The following is a 21,324-nucleotide window of genomic DNA, read 5'->3' as shown; positions in this document are numbered from 1 at the left end:
GACTCCTTGATTTGTCTCTCTTCTGTCTTGTTGTTGGTGTATAGGAATGCCACTGACTTCTGTGCATTGATTTTATAGCCTGCCACTCGACTGAATTCCTGTATGAGTTCTAGCAGTTTTGGGGTGGAGTCTTTTGGGTTTTCCACATAAAGTATCATATCATCTGCAAAGAGTGAGGGTTTGACTTCCTCTTTGCCGATTTGGATGCCTTTGATTTCTTTTTGTTGTCTGATTGCTGTGGCTAGGACTTCTAATACTATGTTGAATAGCAGTGGTGAGAGTGGACATCCCTGCCGTGTTCCTGACCTTAGGGGAAAAGCTCTCAGCTTTTCCCCATTGAGAATGATATTCACTGTAGGTTTTTCATAGATGGCTTAATGATACTGAGGTATGTAGGTATGTACCCTCTATCCCTATACTCTGAAGAGTTTTGATCAAGAAAGGATGCTGTACTTTGTCAAATGCTTTTTCTGCATCTATTGAGAGGATCATATGATTCTTGTTCTTTCTTTTGTGAATGTATTGTATCACGTTGATTGATTTGCAGATGTTGAACCAACCTTGCAGCCCGGGAATAAATCCCACTTGGTCATTGTGAATAATCCTGTTAATGTACTGTTGGATCCTATTGGCTAGTATTTTGGTGAGAATTTTTGCATCCATGTTCATCAAGGATATTGGTCTGTAATTCTCCTTTTTGATGGGGTCTTTGTCTGGTTTTGGGATCAAGGTAATGGTGGCCTCATAAAATGAGTTTGGAAGTTTTCCTTCCATTTCTATTTTTTGGAACAGTTTCAGGAGAATAGGTATTAATTCTTCTTGAAATGTTTGGTAGAATTCCCCTGGGAAGCCATCTGGCTCCGGGCTTTTGTTTCTTGGGAGATTTTTGATGACTGCTTCAATTTCCTTAGTGGTTATAGGTCTGTTCAGGTTTTCTATTTCTTCCTGGTTCAATTTTGGTAGTTGATACATTTCTAGGAATGCATCCATTTCTTCCAGGTTATCTAATTTACTGGCATAGGTTGCTCATTATATGTTCTTATAATTGTTTGTATTTCTTTGGTGTTGGTTGTGATCTCTCTTTCATTCATAATTTTGTTGATTTGGGTCATTTCTCTTTTCTTTTTGATAAGTCTGGCCAGGGGTTTATCAATCCTGTTAATTCTTTCAAAGAATCAGCTCCTAGTTTTGTTGATCTGTTCTACTGTTCTTTTGGTTTCTATTTCATTGATTTCTAAAAATTTATTTTTAAAGAAGGGTTGGACTATGGGTGCATTCTTGGGTTTAACAAAGAGGGGAAGCATAGTCTGATTATGTTTTTAATATAAGGGCAAACATAATGCACAGTCTTTTATTTGCAGCTTTGGAATTTAGCCAACTATAAACACATTTAAGGGGATTCATTTATGACTCAAACTCATCATCAGAATATTTGGAAGCTCTTATCTCTTTATCTCTTTCTATATCAGCTGGATATCCCTGGGAACTCTTCAAGCTGTTGACCCCTCTGTCCTTACAAGGTGGTGGGGAAGGTAGGGAAATGAGCTGGGGGTATGTGGGCACTGGGCAAGTCTGTCCTTATTAACTTGTTGCTTCATGGCACCTTCTCTAGTTGGTCCAGGAGGGACAAATAAAGTGTTTTTGTCTCACATATTCTCATATTATAAAATCATAAAGAGAAAGAGGATATGAGCCACCATATGAACTTTTACTGATTAGATGTCATCTTGGACAGTCCTGGATAGCTGTCTCCTGGCTCTTCGGCTTCTGCTTCAACCTCAGATCCAGGGCTGCAGCATGGCTGTTTCTCAGGCCTCCAGGGAGGCAAGTTCTGCTGAGGTTGAACATGTCAGTGGAAGCTGCCGAAGAGATATTGACAAGAACTGGAGACTGGAAGGAGTCCCTTCTTCCCCTCTTCCTCTATGACTATAGGAACTGCTCAGAATTGAGGGGCAAAACAAGCTTGGTGTTGGGGCCTGGACCATCCTGGAGAGATGTATAGAAAACCTAGCTTTGAGGAAGAAAGCAGGCACCTAGGCTTACCGCTGGGGGCCTGTAGGCCAGGGCTCGGTTGGCAGCAAGGGACACTCAGTGAAGGAGCCAGTGGATCAGGAGATGGGAGCCTCACAACAGCCCTGAACCCTGGCCCTGAGGCCCATTACCGGCAGCTGAGGGTGCAGCTGAGGCGAATTAGCACGATCCTTTCTTTCATCTGTCACGAATGGCTCAAGAAATGAGGGAGGACCTAATCATCAAGAGCTGGGGGAAGTCATCAGAGCAGATGTTAGATACACACCGGCGGCTCAGCCACACTGGGAGATTTCCAGGAGGGAAGGCTAAGGCAGCAGAGCCTTGCCTGCCCCGGCAATCAATATTAAATGTGCGGGTGGATGGGTGGGAGAGAAGAGGGGCGGGGAGAGATGAAGGGGAGCGAGCAGGGAAGGATCAGGGGTGCGGGGGAGGGAGGGGAAAGCAAACACAGCCTTGCCCCTGGCTCTCTAGCTGAAGGGTCTAAAGAGTGAAAATCAAAGTGTGCCGCCTTTCCTGCCTGGCTGTCTGTGTGAACTCCTTGCAGAGATTACGATGCCAGGAGGAAAGAAGTTTGTTTTGATTTCTTCACTTCCTAGAGATCCAGAGACAGTGAAACGGTGAGCTGCTGTGGAGGGCAGAACCTGGTACCTGCTGGGGGCACATGAGATGGACAGTTTTATGGGAGGGCAGGCCTTCTTCCATTGAGGGAGGTTTTCCCCAGAGGATGGAAACCATTGGCAGGTGCGTACCTGGAGAGTGGCAGAGCTCAGCAAGCCTGGCAGTGACCAGGTGCAGCCCACGTTCCCTCAGCCCTGTCTGCGCCTGCGTGCTCCACGCTGGCTCTCAGTGCTCTGGGTCCTGCCTCACGGGTGCTTCAGTCCTTCTCCAGAATGGAGCTCTTTGAGGTCAGGGGCCAGTCCTTCCTGTTCCACTTCCCCAGTCCTTGACATTATGTCCGGCACACGAGAACAAGGTTAATAAATGTTCAACAAATGCTGGCTCATTTTTTCATCTACATCAGGAAACACCCCGAGGTTATGATGTACCTTTTTACACCTAATTCCTGTCTAACTGCAAGCCAGCTTTTCGTTTTCTTTCTTTCCTTTTTTTTTTTTTTTAAAGATTTATTTATTTTGGGAGGGGGAGGGAGAGAGAATCCTCAAGCAGACTCCCCACTGAGCGTGGAGCCCGACCCGTGGCTCGATCCCAGGACCCTGAGATCATGACCTGAGCTGAAATCGAGTTGGTCACTTAACTGACTGAGCCACCCAGGCGCCCTGCAAGCTAGCCTTTCAGTCTCTCTGGTATCCCCAACACTTAGCCCAGTGCCCTGTATATAGTAGGAGCTCAATAAGTGTTAAATGATGAGTAACAGGATGATGAGTTTTTCTTCAGGTCAGATCCTTCCCAGCCTTTAGAACAAGAATGGAGCCAAATCATCCCAAATGGAACCCACAGCGGCCCCAAGAAAGGGGGGTGGGAGCCCTGACAGCAGCCTCGTCAGCACCACACTCAAGATGTCGTCAGAGATGACACCAGCAGGCATGGGAGAGGGGCTGTCATGGTTCCTTCTTCCACCAGCACCTCAAGCCTCATTGCTGGCACACAGTGAGGGGGACTGGCCCACGGGGGGATGTCCCGATCCAAGCCGTGGGGCGGTTTGGTAGACACTTGCCCTGTCACTGTAGAGGAATCCGAGAAAGCACACTGAGGCCTGGTTCCACGCCTGACTGACCCGCACCGAGGGAGCATCTGGGGACTCTACAAAGGGTCCAGAGTGTAAATATTGTGCTTTGAGGTCACAAACAAAACCAAGCCAGAAAGTGCAGCCACTGGCAGCTGATAATTAACCCTGTGGAAAGACTACCAGGAGGAGAGTGAATAGCGGCCATGTTTCACAAGGGATCCAAGCCTCTGGATGCTCCTGCTGGCCAAACCGGAAGCCCGGAGGAGGCAGGGAAGGGTGCTAATACCTTCATACTCACTAGAGCTAACATTAAGTCCTCCCATCCCCTAGAAAGCCAGGCTGCCTTGGATTTGCCTCTCAGCCCCACTTCAGTAGGTCTGTCTTCCCTGCCCCTGTAGAAAATCAGTGCGAGGCGTTGGATTCCTAGCAGCTGACTCGGAGGAAGAGAGCTTCCCTGTGAGCATCCCCTGTGAAATTGCTCTCTGCAGAGGCTGGTCGGAGCCGGGACATCCAGGCTGCCCCAGTGAGCAGCGTTGTCAGAAGGGACCCTGGGTCGGGGTGGGGGGCCCGGGGGGACACATCCCAGTGTGGGCCTGGAGCCTTGGCCAGGGCTCCCTCCTATCCCATGCAGACCCACCGTCAAGGCCATCAGCCAGAGTTGGGAGCCTGAGGGGGAACACAGTGTTCCTTCAGAATGGGATCTTTTAAGGCACAGAAATGTCTTTTTCTGTAACCCAAGTCCCAAAAAAGTGTCTGAGTCACTTTCTACGTCAGGTAAATAACCTCATAAGCAGTTCACTAAAAATTGGTTGTATCTTGTGACATTTCCACAGCCTGTTTGAACATGGTCTTCTGTTCCCAGGACAGAGAGGATGCCTCTCCTCTCCCTGCTCCTGACACAGGGTCTTGCAGTCTAAACTCAGCCTTTGTGCCTTTCCCGGGCGCGGGGAGTGCAAGATGGTTTGAGGGCTTTGATTTTATAAGACTGTAATTTCTAAGAGGTGGAAGGGACCTCTTGGGGCCTCTGGGATCACTCCTATCAGAGGAAGCCATCCCCAAGACACATCTTCTGGGACTCTGCCTGTTGCTGACAGGGATGAGAGCCCAGGATGCCCAGCTTATGGGCAGGTGCTGCTTGATATCTGCTCCTTTCAGTGGCATCCAGAATCTGCCTCCTGTCACCTCCATCTGCGGGCCCCAGTTCTGTCTTCCAGAGCGGCAGAGTAAGTCTGATTCCCTTTGTATGTGACCTTGTGGTCTCTTTCCAGACTAAACTTTGACTTATCAGCATGCCCACGCTGTGGAGCCCTTCCAGACCCTCCTTGATATGGCTTCTGTGTGGCAGTGTCTCTGGTGAAACCCGGTGCCTGGAGCTGGCCAGCCTCACGCGTGTCCATGCTGTGCACTCCTCTCCCTCACTGGCCCCCCACTTGCCACATGGCAGGGACTGCGACTGCTGTCCTGGGCCCTATGGCTTGCCTGTGCCCTTGCGAGGGTGGAGCAGCTATGGTGCGGGGCAGCTCTGTGCCTCTCCACGTGCCCTCAGCAGAGCCCCGGGGCTTCAGCATGTGCGGGTTTGACAGGAGGCGCCTGTGGGATCTTCTGCGCTCCTTTCCCCTCCCCTAAACAGAGTCCTTGCCCCCTCCCAGGGAAGCACTGATGCTGCTTTTTTTTTTTTTTATTTAAAAAATTTTTTTAATTAAATTTTATTTTAAAAAATTTTTTATTAGTCTGTTCAATTAGCCACCATATAGCACATCACTGATGCTTCTTTAGCAGAGAAGGCCCCAGGCTCCCTGAAGCTACAGTCTGCCACTCCTGGTGCTGCCTTCTCCTGGCGCCCGGGGCCACCTGAGTGCTGAGCTGCCCTGGACAACTGCTCCCAGCTCTGCCCACCCGCAGGCTGCTTTCGCCCTCAAGCCAGCCGGCCGGAAGGTGACACGGGGACACTGTCGCTGCCGAGCATCCCCTGTGCCTGCCCCTTCTTACCTGTTTCCACACCCCTCCTTACACCAGCACCTAGGAAATGAGATGCCTTTTCCAAATCCCATTTGTAAATGTTGGAGCCACATTTTTCTGAACTAATCTCGGAGCTGTTTTGTGCTTCTGTCAGGTTCCTTCTCAGGAAGGCAATGGGCAGCTCAGGTGGTTAAAGTCAGCTCGAATGGGACCAACCCTGTGGGCTCAATTCCCTTAGAAGCTGCCCCATGGCCCCCCACGCACCCCGACACAGGTGGCCTGCCTGTGGCCCGGTCACGGGCAGGGCAGAGGCTGGGGTTGTAGCCACTTTCCAGGCAGCAGTTGCTAGCCGATGGGGCACAGACAAGCTCTTTGGTCCATGCTACCTCCCCCGCTCAAACCCGCCCCTTCCTCAGCATGGAGAGGTGAGCAAAATAGATTTTGGAGATGCAGTCAGTGGGAACAGCAGGTGAGAACAAAGCCGTCTCTGACAGGTGGACCGGCTCCTTCCTCTTCCCAAGGGGCTGGTGGCATTCCGAGTCCACCGTCACTTCTGAGAGCGCCAGGAAGGGCTGCCACCACCACCATGGGGAGCCTGGTTTTATCCTTCTGCTCTCTGCCGGGAAATTTAAGTCAAGTAATTTGGAGTCCTTTATCTCACAACTGCTTCAGGAAAAGAGCATGTCAGACGCATCACTGACCTCATCTTTCAGGTATCCATATGGTTTAGGCATCGCTCTCTTTCTCTCCCTTTCCAGCTCAATCTGGTACGTTCATGGGGGGTGGTATGAAGCTGGATGCGACTGGAGTGGCATTCGTGCTCTGCTGTCCCGTGGCAAAGTCTAGGTGTTCGTGGCCCTCTTAGGCACACCCATGGCCACGGGCACTTTGATCAATTGGCCTCAGATCCCACGAGCTGGGGAAATGGAGGCCAAATGCACCTACATATGGCTGCTGGTTCAGGGATTTTGCAACAAGTCTTATTTCTAATCACCTATAGGAGGGACTTGGGAGTCTTGTGAATGAGGACTCAAAAGTCCACCGCCGTATCTGTGTTTCTTCTGTTTCACTGTTATTTACTGCCCATTTACCATGTGTGCCCTGGTCCTTGTGCCCTGTGAAGAGACAAACAGATTCATGGACTCTCAGACCTGGTTCTGCTTCTGGCCTGGAAGAGGAATCTCCTCCGTTGTGCTCGGGCCTCCTGTCCTGCCTCTGCTGCATTCCATGCATTCCCTGCAGGAAGAACCTGGTGTCTCCTGAGCCTTTGCGGGGTTGGCGCTCCTGCTGCCAAAGTGTGCCTCTGCCCCCCAGGGTGTCCCCCCTCCTCACACAGATGTCCCCTCAAGCCTCTTCTAAGGATAGACTTTTAGATATAAGCAGGCAGCTCTTTTCCCTTCTCCAGAGTCTCCGGGTTCCCAGATAAACATCGCCAGGTCCGTCAGCCACTCCTCCCGGGATGTGTTCCCGGACCTCCTCCATCCAGTATTGGCATCGTTGGATTAGAAAACAAAAATTGTGAAGCTCTGCTGTTTTAATCATAGTGAAATTTCAACTTGACTAGTGTCAGCCCATCACCCCAGCCTATGCAGTGGTTTGAGAATCTTGTCTCTGCTATCTGTTTCCCCTGAGTCTTTCATTATCTGCACATTTGGGTAACAGAGCTGAGGAACTGAACCCGAAGGGGTAGGTGAAGTGTCCGGGGCCCTGGAGCATGCACTCAGCCTTCACGGGCACCTGCTCATGGGGCCTCAGATGAAGATGCAGGCTGTATGTATGGCAAGGATCAAGGCTGCCTGTCTCAATGCCAGGCACACAGTAGGTGCTTCATAAATAGCAATGTGGGTGAGTGGTTGTCAGGGCTGTGTGACAGGGAGCCTTCCCTACACTGTGCACATCACTTTGTTGGAGCTCATTTGGTAGGCAGCGTCCGCTGCGTTCTATGGTGTGGTCATAAATGAACGATGAACAACAGCCCCAATGAGACTGTATTAAAAACACAGGTGAAGGAAGAACAAGAAGCTGGGAAGCGTGTTCTGTCAGTGCAGCCTCTGGCCCCAGGGGCAGGAGCTGCGACGGTGGCACCAACTGCTGGGACAGTTTTCTGGTAAGCGAGTCCCTACCCATTTGGCCCCGGAGAGAGAAAAGCTGTTTTCTCAGCACTACTGTCTACTTACGCAGTCACAGTAAGAAAAAGTGGCTTTGGCTTGTTCTCCCCACTTCCTCAATTTCACATGAAATGATTTTACTTGATGGAAGTGAGTGCCTCAGTAAGCTTCTGCCCACGAGGCTTGTGCCGGGGGTAAGAAAGGATGAAAAATGCAGCCTAGGTTGGCTGCATCAGGATGCGAAATTGACCATGAACAACGTGATTTATTAATGACCGCTGTTTGTGCCAGTGAAACATACACACAGCGCCTAGCAAACAACTCTTGCTGGAGATGGCAAGAAGCTCTTGGGGGGGTGGAGCCCCCCCCCCTTCCTCTGTGTCTCCCTGCTAGATACCTTTTGGAGGCTCGGCTCCTGGCTCTGACAATGTTAATGAAAGATCACCCAGGCATCAAGAACGTGCTCTTTAATGGATGCTGCCTAAATTAGGCACTCTCCGAGACAGGGGATATAAATGTGCTCATCAATACTTTCTTTGTCCCCTCTTCACAAAAATGGAGAAATTGAGGCTGCTGGAGATGTGTGACCTAGTGATTTAGTGCTAGATGATGCCTGAAAATACAAACCTGCTGCTTCCCCCTCCCCACTGTTACCTTAGGCACCATGAGTCACACAGCCCTAAGTTCCAGTTTGGTCTGATGACCAATTAGCTGTTAGACCTTGGGAAAGTTACTTTACTTCTCTGAGCCCTAGTTTCCTTTCTCTATGAAATGGGGCTAATAATACCTCCCTGGTAAGGTAGCTGAGAGAATGTAGAATGTGCTCAGCAATGGACCTGGGAACATAAAGCTCTGTAGCTGTCTCCTCTGCTCTATGAAAAAGCCCAATTTATGAGCAACTCTGTCAGTAGAAAGTTCTTCCCTCAATTTTCTTTGGAGCTCACCTAGAACAGTGGTTCCCAACATGTGGTTCTTGGGCCAGCAGCATCCATGTCACCTTAGAGATGGAAATCTCAGGCCGGCCACAGGTCCCCTGGATCAGAAACTGAGGGCTGGGAGCCCCACATCCTCTTGATGTGGCCTCCAAGTGATTCTGCTGTGGGCTCATGTTAGAAAGCCAGGGCCCCAGGATTTCATGCTTTCATTTCACGGACAGATTAGAACCATCTAGTCCTTTTTTCTCATGAAAGAACGTGAAAGAGGCAGCTGAGCATTTTTTGAAAAAACACTAAGGCCTCAAACCCATGGCTTGAGGCCCAGGTTTGTAAACCATATGAAGGTAAGAAATTGTTATTTAACCCTAAAGTGGCAACAGTCTGTTCTTCACACCTTCTGTCGCTTACCCCATGTGTTTGAAAACAGATCCAGCAGTTCATAGGTTTCGAAGCTTGGGCAGCTTTGCTCTTGCTGTGTATCCTTCGATAAGGTAGCCCTCTGATGGGTAAAGGCTCCTGCCCTATAGCTTTATTAAGGTTACAGCTCTAAATTTAGCTCTGAAGGAAGGTCTGCAGGCTCAGGACTGTTTGATGAACGGCTGCACATCATCTCCAGGCTGGACTACTGGAGTAAATAAGATTTAAATAAAGCTAGCAAGGCACCTCATCATTTCCCCCCATCAGGCCTGAATATTGTTAAAAATAAAGTGCTGTCAGGAGCTAGCTCTTTTAACAAAGGCAACAGTGCATAAAGTTATTCTGAATAATTAATGAAATGACAGTAGCGAGGCTGGGAAGATGGTGCAGAGAGTACCAGGGGCACTGGGTTGGTGGTGCTTCTCAAATCCTGAGCCAGCACCCTAGGACCAGAGTCCAGAGCCCGGGCTGGTTCTCTAAGGAGAAGAACACTCAACCCCTGCTGACCTCAGAGCAGAAGATGTCACCAAAGCAGGACAATGTGTGTATAGAGTGGGGAGCTGGTGTTCACCATTTCTAACAAATGTAAGATATGGGCACAGACCCGTCAGCCCAGAGAGATGGCAGCCATGTGCTGGAGCGAGTCCTGGAGGTCCCTACAGAACCAGAGCTTTACTCCTTTTGATGTGAAATCAGAGAACATGTCACGAGGGAAAGGCTGGGATCATGGCTTTTACTAACTAGTAGGGTAGTGAATCAGCCTGTTAACGTTAGGTAGAGTCCCTCCGATGTGCACTAGCTGAATGTCAGCCCCAAGGGTACTCTGTTAGCAGTGCTCAGGGTCAGTGAGAGGGAATGTATTCTTTGACACCCAAATCCATCAGTCACCAAGTGCTATGACTCTCTTTTCTGCAGCATCTCCTGGAATCACCTCTTCATTTCATTTCCCCATTGGATATCCTTCTCCAAACCTACCCCTTCACAAAGACTGTCCGTGGAGGCTGAAATTCATCAGCCTCATATCTGTCTTCACCAGGATGGTAACGTGGGCTATTACATATGCACCCACATCCCCAGGGATATGGGTGGATATGTTGATGGCATTTAATAATTATAATACATCCTTCACATTTGTAGGCTTGGGTTTCAACCAAGGAGAGTTTGGGGAAGTGAGACTTGTTTCCTTTGTAGCCTAGTGGCTCTCAGGGATGATGGGAACCTCCTCTTCTTCCTCTTAGAATGATTTTGAGTCACTGAGTGATGCTGCTGCTCTGTGGGACCAGAAAGTGAGAGTGTATCCATTCAGCTCTAGGGACCCAAGGGCCAAGCTGAGAGTGAGTGTTCCTTAACCCCAAGGAGAACTGTGACCCAGCAGGGTGACAACTGAGCAGTGGGTGAATGAGAGGATCAGTGGGCAACGGGGCATCAGAGCCTCTGGCTAGAAAACTTGCCTGGGTGGGTGGAAGGTGGAGACTAGGGCACTGTTAATGGTAAAAGACAGATAATTATAAAAAATTAAAGGAAAGACTGAAGTCCTTCAGACTTTTCTCCAAATAGGATTTAATCTGACATTCTGGGCTTGGGATGTGGACTCTGGGCCCTTTTGAGGCAGTGTGGCTACAAGCAAGGATATTGGTATCTGTTAATGATTTCTATCTTGGAGTGTTGGAAGGATTCACTAAGACTGTGTATTTTTTGTAAACTGTATAGTAGATTCCATATTCTTCATAAACTACTCACATGTGGACAGAGACTATGGTGCTGGCTGACTGGGAGAAAGGGCAGGAAAAAGGCTTTGCTGCCAAGTTTGTTCATATGGTGGTTACCTGCCATTTTCTTCTAAAAATGGTTAGCAGTAGGATGTGGCCTTTGAAAAGGCCCCGTTAGAGCCAAGTTGGTGGCCACAGGCTCAGAAGTGTTGCCTAGACTGACAGCTGAGTGAGCCTTTGATGGGGTAATTGATAGCTCATACACAATTCAGCAACTCAATTAACTTCTCTCCCATTAGGAAGGATTGATTTCTTCCCTGGAATAGGGTTTGTGCTGATTCAGCTGCTGAGTGTGTCTGCATAGTTAAGAAAGAGCTCTTAGCCTTGTCCTCCTGCTCAGAGGCCCCAGTGGACGAGAGCGTTAGGGGAGCCCACTGTTCAGTCCTACACGTGGCAAGTCCTCCTGCCCCTAGGGAGATGAAGGACTGAAAACCCGTCATCATTTAAAAAGTGAATCATATTTTCTTGCATGTGCATCTTTTGTTTGAATACCTTAGGGCATATATATAACCTAGGACATTGTAGCAGAATACTGTAAGTCTGTGATTCGCTAATATTCCAATGTTACCTTTAAAAAATTTTTCATCTTTTCAGTTTTTAAAATTTTTACAACTTTATTGAGAAATAATTTATGCACAGTAAAATACAATCATTTAAGGTATTTTCCAGTTGTCTATACCCTTAAAAACCTTCCCATAATCAAGATGCAAAACATTTTCATCATCCCTCCCCTTTGTAATTTGTCCCTCCCTCTGCTCCAGCCCCTGGCAACCACTGACAAGCTTTTTGTTACTATAAGTCAATTTTCATTTTACGTAAATGGAGTAATATGGTATATAGTATTTTGTCAATGTCTTCTTTCACTCAGCATAGAATTTTTTATTGTGGTGAATTATATATAACATAAGATTTGCCATTTTAACCATTTTTAAGTGTACAGTTCAGTGGTATTAAGAACATTCACATTGCTATGCAACCATCACCACCGTCCATCTCCAGAACTTTTTTAACCTTGCAAAACTGAAACTCCTGTACCATTAAACAGTAACTCCCCCCAGCCCCTAGCAACTGCTATTCCATTTTCTTTCTCTATGAATTTGACTACTCTAGGGACCTCATATGTAGTATTTGTCCTTTTGTGTCTGGCTTATTTCATTTAGAATAATGTCTTCAAGCTTCATCCCAGGTGTAGCTTGTGTCAGGAGTCCCTTCCTTTTCAAGGCTGAATAATATTCCACTGTGTGTATAGACCACATTTTGTGTATCCATTCATCTGTGAGTGGACACTGGGGCTATTTCACCTTTTGATTATTGTACGTAATGCTGCTGTGAACGTGGGTACACAGATATCTCTTCTAGTTCTTTCAATTCTTTTGGGTATATATGTAATAATTCTATGTTTCATTTTTTGAGGAACTTCCATGCTGTTTTCCACATTTTACAACGTTACCTTTTAAATAAAGGTTTTCATTAGACTTGCTGCTTGTTCTGATTATCCCATCACTTTCCAGAAAACCAGTGTGATATATCCTTTGACTTTTCGTGGCCCTGCATGATGATGGTCTTTTCCTTCACTCTCCTGAGCCTCAGCCTTTCCAGTCTTTTCAGATTGATGTAATTGCTCAGAAAATCGCTCAGCTATAATAACCTCAAGTAAAATTACACCACTTGCTTTCTTTTAGCTATAGACATTTCCCTCTGTGTCCTACCTGTTCTCATTAGCTGTAGTTATTATACAACTCACCAGTGTCCTATTAACAATATCATGATACAACCACCTACATCCTATTAACTCCGTCTATTACACCACCTACATTGATCTTCTTAATTGAATCTATGGTGCCATGTATCCTACTTGTATGCATTTAGCTATATCTGTCAGATAGTCTGTCCCATTAGCTATATTACCCAATCTTTTGCAAACATTGCCTAACTTGCTAGCATCCTCTTTATAATATCTTCAGTGCTGCCTAGTTGTTGTCTGTTAAAACTGTTCAACTGTTTAGATCTTAATAGGTCTAGGTATCAAAAGCCCACCAGGACACATCATTGAATCTGGAGGCCTAGCCATGAACATACCAAGTATGCAGGGGATTTGGGCCTTAAAGTACTCTGTTAAGAAGGATCTTTTCCTTTGACCAATACCATACTGCCCACCAGGCTATATGAGCCACATTATTGGTGTGTGTGTGTGAGAGAGAGAGAGTGAGAGAGAGAGACAGAGACAGAGAATGTGTATGTGTGTGCGTGTATGTGAATGTATGTATATGTGTGTGCATGCATGGGGTCGGGGTTGCTGGGATATGGGAGTTGACTGGACAGTGTGGATTGAAATCCTGGTGAGAAGGGCGAGCCTGGAAGGAGAACACAGAGTGGGAAAAGGCCAGGGGAGTGAGGGCTACAGGATGAGTTGGTGTTCATTTGTCAGGACAGAACCCTTTTTGACGCCATCATTTTTGTTAATGGCTGACAAGCCTGAATGACTGCATCATAGCAACCTCAAATGTTGCCAGAATGACAGCCCATCCCAGTTTATTTTTCTGTGCTCATCTGAACCCTGATGAAGAGGAGGCTGTGCCCCAAGCACCACCCCCCCCCACCCCCGCAACACTTGGACCACATCAGTGCTTGGTTAGCAGCTGCTACAGTCAAAGACCCTGTGCCTGTAGCAGGCAAACCACAGAGGTTGATGTTGATGTCTGGAGTCTCGGGCGGGCCAGACACACAGCAAATGCTTATGAAATACTGGGTGAATACTGTGAAAGGGTGACTTGTGGAATCTGTCTTTTCGTTGTCATCACATAGCTTACTCCTGAGGTCAGGAAAAGATAAGAGGTCCTTAGCAGCCTTCTAGTACGCACTGGGGTTATTATCTGTAGGAACACTCCTGTTAAAAGGGCCAGTGAGCTGTTTATGTAACAGCTTCACACATAGACTATATACATTGACTTCTCAAGTGGTCCTATAGGAATTCTTTGCATTTCTGAAACACTTATTTTTTTTTAAATTTTATTATGTTAGTCACCATACAATACATCATTAGTTTTTGATGTAGTGTTCCATGATTCATTGTTTGCATATAACACCCAGTGCTCCATGCAGTACGTGCCCTCCTTAATACCCATCACCAGGCTAACCCATCCCCCCACCCCCCTCCCCTCTAGAACCCTCAGTTTGTTTCCCAGAGTCCATAGTCTCTCATGATTCGTCTCCCCCTCCGATTCCCCACCTTCATTTTTCCCTTCCTTCTCCTAATGTCCTCCCTGCTATTCCTTACGTTCCACTCTGAAACACTTTTTAAAAGCACTACCAAATCTGCGATCTTATTTCATGTGCTTCTGTTTATTTTTGACCTGCCATGGTGTAGATGGAGAAACTGAGCCCCTCCTGGGGTCTCATAGTAGAGTCAGGATGACAAGTCTCCTAACTGCTATCTATCCACCTCTGTGCATGGCAAACGGTGAATGGTAGAGGGAATTTTCAGGGCCTAACTGGCGTCCAGACTGAACATGCATATGCCACACTTCCGGGCGGTGTTGGGGATGTTCCTCCTTACAGTTCTGCGTGCTGGCCAGAAGCTTTCACAGGGATGTCACTGGACAGCCGCAGGGCCAACACAGCTGTCCAATGACCCAGGCCCAGCTTTGTGTAAATAAAATATCCCCATTCTCCTACCTCCAGAGCCAGCTTCTGGGTTCTGTGTTTACCAAACACCTGCCAACGCATCATCCTAAACACAGCTGGCGTCTGGGGCCTCTCCCTGTGCCCGAAACCCCCTCCCTAATTTCTGCTTCCTGAGCTCATTGAGGAGCAGATGTCAATAGGTCCCCTGGCATCTGTGCCTGAGGGCCTCCAGGTAGGATGGGTCCCTTCTGAAGCTTGAGAAAGTACCTGGCTGTACTGGGCCGATTAGTACCCCCGCCCCAAATTCATGTCCATCTGCAACCTCAGAATGTGACTTCATTTGGATTTTTGTTGATGTCATTAGCTAAATGTCTTGAGAACAAATCATCCTGGATTTAGAGTAGGCCCTAAATCCATGACTGGTGTCCTTCTAAGAGAAGAGGACACAGGAGTACCCAGGGAAGAAGGCTACATGAAGGCAGAGGCAGAGATTGGAGGTATGTTGCCGTATGTCAAGAAATGTCTGGAGTCATCCAAAGCTGGAAGAGGCAAGGGAGGAGTCTCCCTGAGAGCCTTCAGGGAGAAGGTGGCCCTGCCAACACCTTGATTTCAGACTTCCAGCATCTAGAAGTATGAGAGAATGCATTTCTGTTGTTGGAAGCCACTGAGGTTTGTGGTAATTTGCTCGCAGCAGCCAAAGGAAGCTAACACACTGGCTGACTAGCAGACAGGAGGTAGGACTGTGGGACCGGGCCTAGAGCCAAGCCCTTGGAAGTCCTCTGTTCCCCTCACTTCTCTTGCCTTCAAGGCCTAGGAGAATTCTTGTGCCAAGCCAGGAAAGGAGCGAGTTGAAAACAGGAGTTCAGAGGAAGACCAGGGCTGGACTTCCCTGTTATCATTCTCACCTTGGTGGGGAAAGACTTCTGTGTCCTCGCCCCAGTATTATTACTACCTTTCCTAAATGTCCATCAGAGGCCAAGCACTGGGCAGGCCTTTACATCATGTCATACATTCCTTCCTTATATCTTAGTCAACTCAGGCCGCCATAGCAAAGTACCACGGGCTGGGTGGCTTCAACAACAGACCCTTGTTTCTCACAGTTCCAGAGACTGGAAAAGTCCAAGATCAAGATGCCAGCTGAGTTGGTTCTTGGTGAGGCCCCTCTTCTTGGCTTTTAGAGGGCCGCCTTCTCTCACCGTGTCTCTATATGACAGAGAGCAAGGAGGCAAGCCCTGCATGTCCCTTCTTATGGGGGCACTAATCCCCATCTCGAAACCTCATGATCTGATCTCAACCCACTTACCTCCCCCGAAGGCCCCCCCTCCAAATATGCACTGGGGATTAGGGTTTTAACACACAAATGTGGGGGGACACAATCAGTCCATGGCGTCCTATAAAGACTATTAATAAAGGTGCTCTGTCCCTCTCCTAGTTTTACACTTGAGATTCGTCAAGTTGTTCCAGGTCTCACGGCTGGCAAGCGGCAGAGCCAGGGTTTGAACTGGCGTCCAGATTCACCTCAGAGCCTGCACTTAACCACTATGCCATAGTCATTGAACTTCTAGTAATAATAATTGCAGCTGCTTGTTGACGTAGCAGGAAGAGAGCCTGCAGAGCCACAGTACCCTCAGTGGCTCCCACTGCCTCCTCCCTGCTTCTAGCCCTGCCCTGCCTGCCCCTTCCTGTGCAGTAGCCACAGTCACATGATCCCTGTTCCAGGGGGGGCCCACGGAACATGTTCACACATGAGGTGGTCTCTCTGGTTGCTTATCCCAGTCCCTTTCCATCTGACAAACTCTTGCTCACCCCACATGGCCCAGTTTAAATTTGCTCTGTCTACATCATTATCTAGCACATGTTACATGGCTCACAAATCACAGTAGTGTGTGTGTGTGTGTGTGTGTGTGTGTATCTTTCCCAAACTAGAGTAGGATTACCTATTTTGGCATCTGATACCTTCCACAGCATCTCTGGATCTGCAGAGCTCCTAATAAGTGGTGGCGTAAGTGAAACATGTAGAAGACATGGAAGTCATTAAGTGACAAATACTCAGCAGAGAGGGCTATTAACTGAGGAGGAGGAGGAGGAGGAGAAAGAAAAGAACATCAGATATTCTAAGACAAGTACTTATAGAAGGAACCACTAAAAGCTTTGAGTTTTGAAAGCAAATGTTTAATTTAGGCTCTCCCTTCTGTGTGCTTGCAGATGGCACTCAATTCCATATAACGGCCAATCTATATTTTAAGATTTACTGTGAGTCTTACGGACTTTTCTTCTTTTTGATTATTAACTACTTTAGTTTTCTAAATGTATGTTCTTTAAAAGCTTGTCCTATTTCTAAACCTAATTTCCATTTGAGATAGCGCACCCCTCATTTGATGCTGGCCCCAGTGGGAATGCAGAGTTCAGGTTGTTGGTGTTCCAGGTAGAGCACACTTTCCAGGAGGTATGTGTCTTGATGTGTCAGCTGAGGCCCATGTTGTTTCTTGAATTGCCTTCCCCAAAGGGGGACAGTTTGCACCTCTGGAAGGCCCTGCCCCAGGAGTATCTAACCACTCTGGCATCTCTGTCCCCCCGTCGCAGGCTGGCCGTATGTGACCCTCTCTGCCCTGGGATTCCTCTACTGCTACTCCCACGTGGGCATCGCCTGGGCCCAGACCTACTCAGTGGACTAATGCTGCCCAGCCTGCACCAGCCCTTCCTGCTGGCCTCCACGGCAAATGGTGCTTCACCCTGACCTCGCACACCAGGATGACCTCCAAGGAACCAGTGCTTCATCTGCCCATCTTTTGTTGAAGTTACCTCACTCCAAGACTGGAAGCTTGAGCTCTCATAGAAAATTGACAACCAGTGAGGCTTCTAACTTTGGGGACGCAGAGCTCATCTCCCCCAGCCCCATCATTTTCCTGTTGAGTAAGCAGGGGTCCAGAGCAGTATTATCTTGCCCAGCTGCACATGGTGACATTGTGGTCTAGAACCCAGTCCCCGGGGGCCCTTCAGGTTCTTTCTCCTTTACCAAGAATTAAATGCAATAGACATTTGTCAATTGGAGCACAGAAGTCCTGATTAGTGATAAGAGCTGTCCTCCACTGGCCCTATTTCTGAAATATTTTGCTAACATTTAAGTGACCTCTTCCCCATGTCCTGCAGTGTGGTGTCTAGAGCCAGCACTGGGGTCTGAGCTTCCCACTTCAGCTCCCTAGCAGGGAGGAGACAAAGCCACAGTCAAGTTTCTAATTGCCCAGTCAAAGAAGATACAACCTGTCCTATAGTGTTCCAAGGGGCCAGTACCTAAGGAGATCTGTTATTGGAACACCATCACCATGATCGACATTTGGATGCTTGTTCCCTAGATTTGCAGGGAAGTATAAACATGGCAGTTCCTCTACCAGATAGTTAATCTTCATTTCTCAATAAAGCAGCAAAATTAAGAAACCATGAGCTAGCACGTCCACAGACAGGTGCTATCAGGCAAGTGACAAAGGGTAGGGATGGTTTCCTGGGGTCTTTTCTCCTCTCCACACAAGGAAGCCCCCAGCTTCCTGCTTACTGGTGTACACTCAGTGGTTTACATTGTTTTGTTTCAAATAAAATGGAGCCTTTTCTGTCACACTGATAATTCACATTTTTGTAGAATCATTTTGAATGTTTATTGAAGAAAATGCTTAAAATTTAAACACCTATATAACTCTTCTTCACTCCTCTGGAAAGTGGGTAACAGGCCACTAGTAATAGCCCCAAGTGGTAGATAATGCTGAATATATCTGTTTGGCGTTGGATTTTTTTTTTTTTTTTTGAGAGGGCAAGTGGTATGTGAAGAAGCTTGGAAGTTTGATCCATAGTGTACCTCATTATGGGAGAACTTAGTACATCTCAAACACATGGGTAAAATTGCTATTGAAGGAAAGGTTCCCTTGGACCTGGTCTGGCCACACATCTCACATCTGCTATCTGGTGTGGTCCTTGTGTCCTGGCCATGGCTTTTAACTCAATGAGATTCATACTCCTAGAATGCAGGACTGACCACCTTGCTGAAATCCCTTCTTCCTACCCATTCTGCCCGGAAGAGCAGTTGTGGGTGGAGCAGGCGGTGGGGAGCGGGCATACCCCGGGTTGACTGCTGCGAGGAACAGACCCAGAGGGGCAGGCAGGCTGACAGCAGTGGCCTCAGGAACTGGCTGAGTAAAGGACAGGGAGGCCCGGGCAGGCGATTCCAAGGTGCTGGGGAGTTTCAAGGAGGGAATGGCACTGGGAAGAGTGAGCACTCCAGTGACTATAGTACAGGATCATGGACTAACACTAGTTCAGGAACTGTGGCCAGCCACAGGGAGTCTGGCTGAAGTTCACGTGGAAGGAAGGGGCTGGTTAAGGACACACAGGAGCGTGAAGATGTTTGTAGGCAAGTGTCTGATGTATGTACATACGTAAGCAATACAAAGAATTTTGAACTCTTCAGAGACACCATTTATGTAAAAACAAATAGGTTTATTCATTCATTCAACTTATATTGGAGGAATTGGTGAATATATTTGGAAGTAATAACTCTGAATTTCTTTTAAGCTATTACATGATTTAGAGTGGTTCTCGGGAATTAGTACATGATAATTTGAGGCCTGATTAAGCAACATGTGGATTATCTAGGACCATTGTTTTCTTTCTTTAACCTCTTGCTATTCTCCAACTGTAACATGAAAATGATAATAGATGTCCCTTCATGCATGTGAAGTAAAATCTTGGATTTGCTTTAAATCAAAGATTCTTGAAGTGCCTGGGAAGACAGAGCGGTTCCAGCTGAGGAGCGTCTGACGTGTCACTTTGCACAAGCCATCAGCCCTGTGCAGCTTCAGGCGTGGGGCTGGAAAACAACTAGACAAGGTCCTAAGGTCACTTCTAGCCCCAGGATCCTCTGACCTCAACCGAGCTCTGTGGGCAAGCCAGAGAGCCGCAAACACAATTGCCAAGATGATCCCCAAGGAGGCAAGCAAGACATCTGAAGGACAGCCAACTCTTCTTGGTCATTTTGACTAATTCTTGGGGCCGTGCAAGAAGACTTCAACGTATTTTATTATTCCGTCAGATTAATTTGTTTGAAGTGACAGAAAGGCAGAAAGCCTTTTGTTCTATTAAAGACTGCAGGCCTAGAAAGAAAATATATCCATCACATATCTAGTTGTATAATGATCTATACATCTATACAAGATGGTAATTTAGTGGGATGGGGGTTTCCCTTAAAGAAATTGTGTCTGCTCACTTGCTTATTTAAAATAGTAATTATTGACTACGTATAGAAATTAACCATAATATAATGAGTTTGTTTTCTAACAAATGTACCAGAACATACCCACACAAGAGGACCAACTATTGAGAAGCCAGATTATCTTGATGGTGCTGGCCTTCCTCAGTGGGCATTGAGAAACCTGAGGCCCTTCTTCAGGGAAATTGTTTTATCTTAAAACAAACCAACAAAATCCCAATAACTGACACCCCTTTGACACCCAGAATGTAGTATCCATTATTTAGCTCTGTATTACTAGTCCTTTTGACTAATTATAAAAATCATATTCACGAAGAGATTTTTTTCACTAGTGAGGATATATAAAGAACATAATATTCAATGCTTTATTAGGTGAGACTTTTGAATGAATATTAATCACTTGGAATTTTAAATACTATCACCTTTCACTTATTTTTATTATGCTTTTCTGCAATGTAATGAAATAATAGGTTGTAGAGGACACCATTAAAAATGCTGTATTCATGCTATGGCCCCATGAGATCAAGCAGAGGCCCGAATATGGCTTGCAGATCACAGATTCCTCATCCTGAATTAAGTTCTGTCTACAAAAAGAAAAGTGCCCTTCTTGAAATGCAGTCCACTGGCAAGAAATAAGAAAGGTTGATAAGTCCCTTGGAGAATCTCACCACAGGCAGGAAACAATTATTAAAGCAAGTATTAAAACCTGCTTTTTAATGGTTCTGGAGCTATTAAAGGGGCACCTGGGTGGCTCAGTTGTTAAGCGTCTGCGTTCAGCTCAGGTCACGGTTCCAGGGTTCTGGGGTCAAGCCCCGAGTCAGGCTCCCTGCTCAGCGGGAAGCCTGCTTCTCCCTCTCCCACTCCCCCTCCGCTTGTATTCCCTCTCTCGCTGTGTCTCTCTGTGTCAAATAAATACATAAAACCACAGCCAAACCGAGAGTGCTGGTATACAGGACTAGTTCATTTAGGGGAAAGCAGTCCTCTACCTTACTAGCTTCTGAGACCATCCGTGAATTAAAGCACAGATCAGAACTCATATGGTTGATGTGGAATCACTCCAAAAAGATTCAGTTATGTTTTTTACACTCTATTTTAAAAGGCAGGGAAGCATTAATATATCTTAACAGATTTCAACCCAAACTGTTTAAAATGTAGAAGTTCACTTCTAATTGGGAGGTCACGTTCAGATACGTATTAAATCAATGTGCTGAATCAATGCCAGCTTTGAAGGCATCTCGGGACGTCTAAAGAGCAGACACAGCCCTATTTCTGGATCACAGGGCAAACCACCTTCACAACCGTTCTCTCGCTGGGCTGTACTTAGACACACACACAACCTTGGGGTCTCTAGAATCCCTAAGGTCCCCAAAACTGTACTCTCCAAATTAGGGCCTCCCAAGCTCTTGAAAAGGAATAGAAAGTACCACTCCTTGTTCTGTCATCTTAGGTCAGAACACCCAATTCAGTGCCTTAAAATTATGTAAGAAAAGGCAAAAGCAAGTATCATGTATAAAATAGTTTATTACCATAATAAATAAAA

The 21,324-nt window shown here is 46.9% G+C and overlaps 1 protein-coding gene across 2 annotated transcripts in view; it reads left to right on the top strand.

Moving 5' to 3' along the window:
* Positions 1-18,149, top strand: part of HHAT (hedgehog acyltransferase) — a 330,834-nt gene extending 312,685 nt beyond the window's left edge. For both annotated transcript variants that reach the window (XM_025877897.2, XM_025877896.2), the window contains one exon: positions 17,114-18,149. In XM_025877897.2, the coding sequence (XP_025733682.1) occupies positions 17,114-17,205 (92 nt within the window). In that variant the 3' untranslated portion in view covers positions 17,206-18,149. The remainder of the gene's footprint in view (positions 1-17,113) is intronic.
* The last annotated feature ends 3,175 nt before the right edge of the window (positions 18,150-21,324 follow it).

This window comes from Callorhinus ursinus, unplaced genomic scaffold (assembly GCF_003265705.2).
Source record: "Callorhinus ursinus isolate GAN/ISIS: 27379988/994484 unplaced genomic scaffold, GSC_fseal_2.0 scaffold13, whole genome shotgun sequence".
NCBI lineage: Eukaryota > Metazoa > Chordata > Mammalia > Carnivora > Otariidae > Callorhinus > Callorhinus ursinus.
This window is presented reverse-complemented; position numbering and strand designations above follow the sequence as displayed.